Below are 9,862 nucleotides of genomic sequence, written 5' to 3'. Positions count from 1 at the left end.
AAGGTTTGATACATTGTTTATTTAGGCAAATCAAGTCTGACATTTTAAAATGGAAATTACAAACTTACAAAGCCTTTTGTAATACAATACAAGTTTGCATTTCTTGTTCTGCAGTACAAATCTCAGAAACAAAAGAGTGATCAAATTAAGATCCTACATCTGTTCAGACAGACAGACACACAGACCTTCAGGCAGACTTGGTCTATAGAAATAGGCTGTTCCAGTGTTCTGAGTGGATATGTGGATAGGTAACTAACTTGATGATGTCACAATGCCCCTTTACCAGGGACGGAGCACTAGTTATTATAAGGGAACATTATGAGGTAACATGTTGCCAAGGAAACACACTTATGTCATAATCTAAGACCACATTAAAACTGTCAGACAAGCTCAGGTAGAGCGCATTAGCTACATTCGAACGATCTCTCAACCGATAACTGATTTGATTGATTACAACAATACCTTGTTACAACAACCTTGTCGTGACATGGGTCAGAGACTAAGTGACCCTGTCCCTGAGGTATCCCCTAGGGAGAATCCAAAGGAGACACAGGAACATAAAGATAAACCCAAGGAGAAGAGGATCCCTCAAGCCCTGACCTTTCTTCAGCTGTTTACACTGCTGAGCTGCGTCAAGGTGAAGAAAACACCCTTTGATCCCTCCCAGAGTGGTGAGGGGAGAAAGGGAACGACGATAAACGAGACGAACAACAATAATGACTCTGATACTGGTGAGTGTTAGGAGTTGTATATTGATTAGTGCTGCTACATAGTACAATTATTTAGGCTTCACATGGAAAAAAACAGGTCACATGTCTTAGAAATGTTTCACTTACAGGCTTGGACTACTCTGCAGGTGACGTGAAAAGGATCAAGGACAAGAGTAAAGGAAAGGTTGGGGGAGAGAAACATTGCATTGAATCTCAGGACCACAAATGCAGAACCACACCGGAAAAAGAAAAAGACATTAAACAAAGACCTAACTCGGTAAGACATCAAAATGTGCTTATTAATGAGGATTTACCAATGCATTTGACAGCTGATAATGACCACAATAAGGAAAACACAGCATATTGTGTTGATTTTGATCCGTTGACATGGCTTGACAAATGTGATAATGTCACAATGCCCCTTCGGATGGGGTAGGCCCTAATAGTTATTAGGAAACGTCTATACAGAGTCCATGGAACGTCCAAACTCTGACCTTTGACGTTTGAAATTGAAATGGTTAAGGTAAGGGTTAAGGTTAAGGTAGGGGTTAAGGTTAGGGTTTAGGGTAGGGACGTCCAAAGGATCACGGACAGCACTAACCCTAGTTATTATGGGGTAACATTATGACATGGAAACACACTTAGGAAATAATATTTGCTGCCAATCCAGCTCGAGCTCATTGGCTACATATATTCAACATTGATATAATAGTTTGAAATATCAGTAGATTTCTAACTGATGTACTGATTGCGACACTGATGTCTCCCCCGAGGAGAAAGCAAAGGAGACCCAGCAGAAAGAGAAGAAGAGCATCCATCCAGCTGTGGCGGCCCTGCAGCTGTTCACTCTCTTCTGCTGTGGTGGGAAAGTCAAGCTGAGGAAGACTCGTCCCTCTCAGAACAGACAGAGTAGAAAGGACCAGGACAAAGATAATGCATCTGATACTGGTGAGTGTTATGGTGTGTCTGTTGATTAGATATAGATTGAGATTGGCTCCACTTGGAAGAAAGTGTCTTCAAAATCAAAATGTCTAATCTACACAGGCTCGGACTTGTCTGGAGGTGATGTTACAACCAAAAGGGTAAATGACAAGAGTAAGGGAAAAGTGGGGAGGGAGAAAGACCGGACTGAAGTTCAGCTGTTGAAATCATCTCAAGACCACGAACCCATAAGTACAACACCAGAAACAGACAAGGGAACTAATTCGGGACAAAGACCTAACTCTGTGAGACAACCAAACATGCTGTATCATATTTCATTGTGAGCAAAAAAAAAATCCATAATGCTGTGTCATCATTGGGTGTTACAATTGTGTTATGCAGGAAAATCGAAGGACACCCCGGCAAGTGAAGACCCCTGTGGAGGAAATTTACATAAGACCTGACTCTCCGACTCTACCACGTGCCCACGTAAGTTACTGAAAACTAAATTACTATACGTACAGACAGAGATTCAAACATCAAGACAATTTCCCCTATGACTTCAACCTAACCACCCTTTTCCTCCGTGTAGAGCTCCCTCTCTCAGTTTTCCCTGGCTAGGAGCCTGGCCATCCTCCCGCTGGAGTGGCAGCTACCTGGAGTCCCTCTGACCACCTCGTCTATGGCAACTAGGACAGAGAGAAAGCCATCCTCTACCAACAGTTCGACACATGCACAGATGGAAACACAGACAACAGATATGAACACAGACTCACAGACCACTGCCACCTCTCAGAGCCAGATCTCCACGGTCTCATCGGAGACCATGATAGATGTTCACACGTCAGACTCCATTACCCAGACCTCCACTCTTGACATGGCACTGACCCCTGAGAGCACTAAGGACATGATCACTACTGATGAGGATGTGAAGGATGACTCTGCTAAAGATTTGATCTCCACCCTAACAGACACCTCTATGGAGAAATCCATCAGTGAGATCAGCCTGAAAGACCTCATCGCTGAGTATGAAGATGACAATGAGCTGAAGGATATGGCTGCCTCCGCTATCCCTGATACTGATAATGCCAATGAGGATGCAAAGCTGCTGGAGCATGCAGCACTTTATGACTTCATGTTGACAGTGGAGACCGAGCTGCCTCTGCATCTCTGAAGAGTCAATAGGCCTAATGAACATTTCAATGTAGCAAAAGCTATACTATGATCAATTAATAAAACATTTTTTATGCAGCAAATTCTCACTACTGTTGATATGTGACGCAGCATGTTTAGATTAGACCTATTTGTTTGAATTCACCCAAAATAATAAATATTACTGCCTTGGGAACAAGCAAACCACTACAGGTAGGGGAGAGTGAATACATCAGCATAGAGTTCATTTGGACAATAATGATCCATAGGCATATTGCATTCTGTAATGTATGAAATAACATTCACCCGCAGCGAATACAAATCAGATGTGTTCTATTTTCTCCCTCTGTCCTTCCCTCCCACATCCAGATGAGGTTTAGATTGGCATGTTATCCTGCCCTTTAAACTGTTTAGCATTTTAATAACACCTCGCAAACTCAGGGCCTAATTACCTTTGTTTCACATCCATCAAATAGTCCTCCTATCACCACATATCTGGGCCACCTGAAGGTGCTGTGTTACTGGTGGGTTTCCAACAGATTACAGGGAGATTGGTAGAGTAAGTCAACCTAAATAAGGATGGTGGGAACATCCTCATACTACAGCACATCATTCTCTTTGCCTATATTACAGGAGGGGAGGATATATTGGTGTCATCAGAGTAATTGATTAGCACACATACTGTATGTGTCGTTTTATCACCTTGAATGGTGACAGAATAGAGAGTTTTGAAACTATTCAATTAAGTGTTAAAATACCAGGTGAAAAATGCTCCGTTAGAAAATCACTTTGAGAATGTAGGTATTTTATGAATTCTCACAGGTAAGATATCGGACAAACTTCACTTTTCTGTCTCTGTCATGCCTGTGGTCACCAGCTGTACAGCCTCCCCAAAGCTGCATATTCCAGTGGCCTACATGCATGGATAATGAGCTGAGAAGTAGTAGTAGCAGCACATCGTTTAGGGCTACAGCCAAGCTGTCCTTCACCTGAGAATCCCCCTAGTTGTACATGAGTGCACTCTCCACAATAAAGATCAGCCTGACATCAACATACTGTTGACAAAGTAGACATGGAATGAAATCAACATAACATAGATACTGTACATGTATGTAATTAAACATGACGTTTTTGATGACTGTTAATCTAGAAAAGATGCAGAACATTATTCTCAGAATGGGGAGGGAGAGAAGAGAGAGGGGGATGAATATGTGGATATAGAGGAGAGACAGTAGGAGGGATGGTGGGATGTGTCCATCTATGAATTCAAATATTAATCTACCCAATAAGGGGATCAAAGGGTCTCTCACCCAGGTGTACACACAGACATGCACGTACACACAGACATGCACGTACACACACCTACACACACACAAAAGCACACACACACGCTCACACCCACTCCTCTATCCACATGAAGTTGTCAGGGCAACACAGTCATCTAGTTACAAGGACATTGAGAGAAGCCATTTCTTTCCTCTAGAGACTGTAACATTGATGAGGTCTCCAACAAGTCTTTGAAACAAAATATTACATCATCATTTTAATCCAAGTACTTTTCATATGACTGCACAGTTAGATACATATTACTACAGTGAGGACCATTAATAGAGATCCACACTCTTTTCACACTTTGGTAGGCTATCTATGCCAGGGGCTATTCTAGATCCTGAGCTACGAGTATCCATTGACCTGGCCCATCATGGCTTTAACTGACCAGTCTATCCACAGGGGGATACTACTGACAACACATTGAAAGTGGGTGGGGTTATATCCTGCCTGTTTGGCCCTGTCCGGGCGATTCGTCGGATGGGGCCACAGTGTCTCCCGACCCCTCCTGTCTCAGCCTCCAGTATTTATGCTGCAGTAGTTTATGTGTTTCGGGGGGCCAGGGACAGTCTGTTATATCTGGAGTATTTCTCCTGTCTTATCCGGTGTCCTGTGTGAATTTAAGTATGCTCTCTCTAATTCTCTCTTTCTCTCTTTCTTTCTCTCTCTCTCTCTTTCATTCTTTCTTTCTCTCTCGGAGGACCTGAGCCCTAGGACCACGCCTCAGGACTACTTGGCCTGATGACTCCTTGCTGTCCCTTGTCCACCTGGCCGTGCTGCTGCTCCAGATTCAACTTTTCTGCCTGCGGCTATGGAACCCTGACCTGTTCACCGTACGTGCTACCTGTTCCAAACCTGCTGTTTTCAACTCTCTAGAGACAGCAGGAGCAGTAGAGATACTCTGAATGATCGGCTATTGAAAGCCAACTGACATTTACTCCTGAGGTGCTGACCTGTAGCACCCTCGACAACCACTGTGATTATTATTATTTGACCTGCTGGTCATCTATGAACATTTGAACATCTTGGCTATGTTCTGTTATAACCTCCACCCGGCACAGCCAGAAGAGGACTGGCCACCCCTCATAGCCTGGTTCCTCTGTAGGTTTCTTCCTAGGTTCTGGCCTTTCTAGGGAGTTTTTCCTAGCCACCGTGCTTCTACACCTGCATTACTTGCTGTTTGGGGTTTTAGGCTGGGTTTCTGTACAGCTCTTTGCGATATCAGCTGATGTAAGAAGGGCTTTATAAATACATTTGATTGGATTTATAAATAAATTTGATTTGACAGCCAGGCTTTATTACGGTCTGTCAACTGCTGTTTTTTCTGGCCCTGCTCATAGGACATGATGGACAGTGTGTGTGTGTCTGTGTCTTCAGTAATGTGTGTGTGCATGTGTTCCTAGGCATGCATGCGTGGTTGCAAATGCATATGTGTGTGTGTGTGTGTGTGTGTGTGTGTGTGTGTGTGTGTGTGTGTGTGTGTGTGTGTGTGTGTGTGTGTGTGTGTGTGGTGTATGACTGAGGGTTGGAATGAACAGTCAACTGTTTCTCAATTGTGCCTAGATGCAGAGGGAGTGCAATAAGACAGTGATGTATGAATGTCCCCTGAGCAATCAGAGACATTATGAGCCATCATGGGAAGAAACAGGGGAGAATATATATATGAAACAATGAATGGATTTGATAGACAAAAGCATTGAAGTTATACTCTACTACCGTGTTTCCCAACTCCGATCCTCGAGCACCCCCAACCAGTGGAGGATGTCTCATTTTTTATTATTTTTATTATTTAACCTTTATTTAACTAGACATGCCAGTTAAGAACAAATCCTTATTTACAATGATGGCCTTCACCGGCCAAACCCAGACAATGCTGGGCCAATTTTGCAACACCCTATGGGACTCCCAATCACAGCAAGTTGTGATACAGCCTGGACTTGAACCAGGGTGTCTGTAGTGGCACCACTAGCACTGAGATGCAGTGCTTTAGACCGCTGCGTCACTCGAGCATAATGGAGTGAATGGTATCAAACACATGGTTTTCATCTGTTTGATACCATTCCATTCACTCCATTCCAGCCATTATTATGAGTTGTCCACCCATCAGCAGCCTCCACTGCCCCCAACAATACATATTTTAGTTGTGGCCCCAGACAAACACACCTGATTTTAGTTGTCAACTCAACATCAAGTCCTTGACAAGTTTTTGTCCAGGGCTACAATACAAATGTGTACTGTTAGTGGTACTGGAGGACTTGAGTTGGGAACAACTGCTCTACTACAAAATTATTGAACAAATAAGTGATTGTAAGCTGACTTCTTGTGATAATATGATACTATATGATACTGATACTCTTTATCAGCTGTATCTTTCTCCCTTCCTCTAAACAGTAGAGTTGTATTGTTAATTACACAGACATTGCTCTGTCAGTAAGAGCTCATGGAACAGACATAGCATCTCTCCATCCCTACACTGGGGAGTGGGGAGCCATGAGGACCTACTTTGAAGTTCTCCACAGACTAGTTTATTGGTGGAGCACACTGATGGAAGGTAGAGGGAGAGGGAGGAGGTATAGAAAGAGCGAGAGCGAGAGCGAGAGAGAGAGAGAGAGAGTGAGTGAGTGAGTGAGTGAGTGAGTGAGTGAGTGAGTGAGTGAGTGAGTGAGTGAGTGAGTGAGTGAGTGAGTGAGTGAGTGAGTGAGTGAGTGAGTGAGTGAGTGAGTGAGTGAGTGAGTGAGTGAGTGAGTGAGTGGAGTGAGTGAGTGAGTGAGTGGTGAGTGAGTGAGTGAGTGAGTGAGTGAGTGAGTGAGTGAGTGAGTGAGTGGTGAGTGAGGTGAGTGAGTGAGTGAGTGAGTGAGTGAGTGAGTGAGTGAGTGAGTGAGTGAGTGAGTGAGTGAGTGAGTGAGTGAGTGAGTGAGAGAGAGCAGCCAATGGAATGTCAGTTCCTCACTATGATAGGATTATTAGAGGACAACGATAGAGATATTAAAGTAATCCATTGGTAGAGCTAGTGTATTTCCACACCTTCCACTCCTGTTACAGGATGACATAGTGAGTGAGATTGAACAGGTTGGCACTATTAACCCCCCATCTCTTTAAATCCTCCTCATCAACAGCAAACAGCCATCAGCCATTCTGAGACACACTTAGATAATTCATATGATGATACAGCAGTAGCAATACAAGGATTTAACATCTATAGAAGAGACAGGAATGCTTATGGAGGAGGTGTTGCTATATACAGTATATTCAGAGCCATTTTCCTGATCTTTCGTCATGTGTTATTGAAGTGTTATGGTTGCAGGATCACTTGGCACATCTAAAGCCTTTCCTTTTGGGGTGTTGCTATAAACCACCAAGTGCTAACAGTCAGTATCTAAATAATGTTTGTGAAATGCTTGATAGTGTATGTGATGTAAACACAGAGGTCTACTTTCTTGGAGACCTGAATATTGACTGGTTTTCATCAAGTTGTCCACACAAAAGGAAGCGTGTCACAGTGCCTGCAATCTGGTTCAGGTTAATAATCAACCTACCAGGGTGTTTAAAAACACTACAGGAACAAGATCATCCACATGTCTTTTTATAAATTATTATTACATTTTTACTAACACTGTAGAACTTTGTTCTAAAGCTGTATCCATACCCATTGGACGCAGTGGTTATATCCAGGAATGTCAAAGTTCCAAAAGCTGGTCCTAAAATAATGTATAAGAGATCATATGAAAGATTTTGCTGTGACTATTATGTGGATGATGTTAAAAATATTTGTTGTTCTGATGGGATTAATAAGGAGCATCCAGACTCTGTACTTGATGAATTTATGAAATTGCTTCTTCCAATTATTGATAAACATGCACCTGTTAAGAAAATTACTGTTAGAACTCTGTGGAGTGATGAGGAATTACAAAACTGTATGGTTGAAAGAGATGGGGGAAAAAGAAGTGGCCAGTAAGTCGGGCTGCACATCTGATTGGCTGACTTACTGCTAATTGAGAAATTATGTGACACGTAACATGTACCGCACTGACACAAATGACTGATGATTGGTTTAAAAAAATTGATAAGAAGATTATGGAAGCTGTACTGTTAGATTTCAATGCAGCCTTTGATATTATTGACCATAACCTGTTGTTGAGAAAATGAATGTGTTATGTGTAACGGCTGTCAAAGGGAGTACACCAAGGCGCAGCGGGTTGAGTGCTCATTTTAACGTTTATTTTAATAAACTTGAACACGTAACAAAAACAAGAAAACGAATGACAGCTAAACAGTTTTGCAGGCTAACCCTAGCAGCGCAAAAACAACTTCCCACAAGGGACATGTGAAAACAGGGCTACCTAAGTATGACTCCCAATCAGCAACAACGATGTACAGCTGTTCCTGATTGAGAGCCATACCAGGCCAACACAAAGAAATACACAACATAGACAGAGCATAGAACTAAAATACATAGAACATAACCAACAACCCCAGAATACTCTAAACAAACACCCCTCTACATAAACACACATCCCAACAAACCCCGAACCACATAAAACAAACAGCATCGTTGAAGATTCCGGACTAGGGACCGTTGCTGCAGGCTCCATGCCATGGATCATCAATACAGGTTCCATGCCATGGATCATCACTGGAGGCTTCGTGCCATGGATCATCTCTACAGTCATCGGACCATAGATTATCACTGGAGGCTTTTCTCGTGGAGCTGGAACAGGTCTCACCGGACTGGAGAGATGCACTGAGGACCGGGTGCTCAGAGCAGGCACCGGCCGTACTGGGCTATGGAGGCGCACTGGAGGGAGAGTGCGAGGAGCAGGCACCGGATGTACTGGGCTATGGAGGCGCACTGGAGGGAGAGTGCGAGGAGCAGACACAGGACGTACTGGGCAATTGAGGCGCACTGGAGGGAGAGTGCGAGGAGCAGGCACAGGACGTACTGGGCTATGGAGGTGCACTGGAGGGAGAGTGTGAGGAGCAGGCACAGGACGTACTGGGCTATGGAGGCACACTGGATGGAGAGTGCGAGGAGCAGGCACAGGACGTACTGGGCTATGGAGGCGCGCTGGAGGGAGAGTGCGAGAGGCAGGCACATTCTCACCACAATAAGCACGAGGAGTTGGCTCAGCTCTCACCCCTGGCCCCGCCAAACTACCCGTGTGCCCCACCCAAACATTTTTTGGTGGCTGCCTCTCATTCTTCCCCGGTAGGCTACGATACCTGGCTATTACCTGGCCCCAAGTCCAGTTTCTCCTTTCAATCCAATCCTCATTAGACCAGGTATCCATCTCTGCCCGGGCACGCCGCTTGATCCAATCGTGTTGGGTAGTTCTGTAACGTGCGTCGTATAGAGGGGACCAAGGCGCGGCATGTTGAGTGCTCATGATTATTCTTTAAAGAAAACTAAACAAACAAAGAAACAAAACAACTGCAAACAGTTCCGTCAGGCAACAGACAACAAAACGGAAAACTACCCACAAAACACTATAAAAAAAAAAAAAACTAAATATGATCTCCAATTAGAGGCAACGAGGACCAGCTGTCTCCAATTGGAGATCAAACCCCCCCAAAAAAACATAGAAATAGAAAAACTAGAACTTAAACATAGAAATAGAAAACATAGAAAACCACCCAAAACACCTCCTGTCACGCCCTGACCTACTTTACTATAGAAAATGACATCTTACAAGGGTCAGGACGTGACACATGCCACCGGGTTTTTTTTCACACTCCCTGTGTCCAGAACAAAT

At 43.8% G+C, this 9,862-nt stretch overlaps 1 protein-coding gene across 3 annotated transcripts; it reads left to right on the top strand.

Moving 5' to 3' along the window:
• Positions 1–288: 288 nt before the first annotated feature.
• Positions 289–2,880, top strand: LOC106592770 (uncharacterized). Of its 3 annotated transcripts, none has more exons than XM_045690356.1 (6): positions 289–731; positions 857–987; positions 1,484–1,658; positions 1,755–1,936; positions 2,034–2,120; positions 2,224–2,880. In XM_045690356.1, exons 1-6 carry the CDS (start codon positions 488–490, stop codon positions 2,803–2,805), a joined length of 1,401 nt encoding a protein of 466 aa, XP_045546312.1. In that variant the 5' UTR covers positions 289–487; the 3' UTR covers positions 2,806–2,880. The 3 variants fall into 3 exon arrangements, with proteins under 3 accessions (XP_045546312.1, XP_045546310.1, XP_045546311.1); XM_045690354.1 differs by having other exon boundaries at positions 296–731; positions 839–987; XM_045690355.1 differs by having other exon boundaries at positions 297–731; positions 839–987; positions 1,487–1,658.
• Positions 2,881–9,862: the final 6,982 nt, after the last annotated feature.

The sequence above is a fragment of the Salmo salar genome, chromosome ssa11, assembly GCF_905237065.1.
Source record: "Salmo salar chromosome ssa11, Ssal_v3.1, whole genome shotgun sequence".
Lineage (NCBI taxonomy): Eukaryota > Metazoa > Chordata > Actinopteri > Salmoniformes > Salmonidae > Salmo > Salmo salar.
Note: the sequence above shows the minus strand (reverse complement) of the source record. Positions and strands in the feature narration are given on the sequence as shown.

Bases quoted from the DNA above. Each gene is read 5' to 3' on its own strand.
- LOC106592770 (XM_045690354.1), top strand. From the start codon at position 488: ATGGGTCAGAGACTAAGTGACCCTGTCCCTGAGGTATCCCCTAGGGAG. The intron at 1,659-1,754 runs GTGAGTGTTATG...TAATCTACACAG, and splicing joins AGATAATGCATCTGATACTG to GCTCGGACTTGTCTGGAGGT. The intron at 2,121-2,223 runs GTAAGTTACTGA...TCCTCCGTGTAG, and splicing joins CGACTCTACCACGTGCCCAC to AGCTCCCTCTCTCAGTTTTC.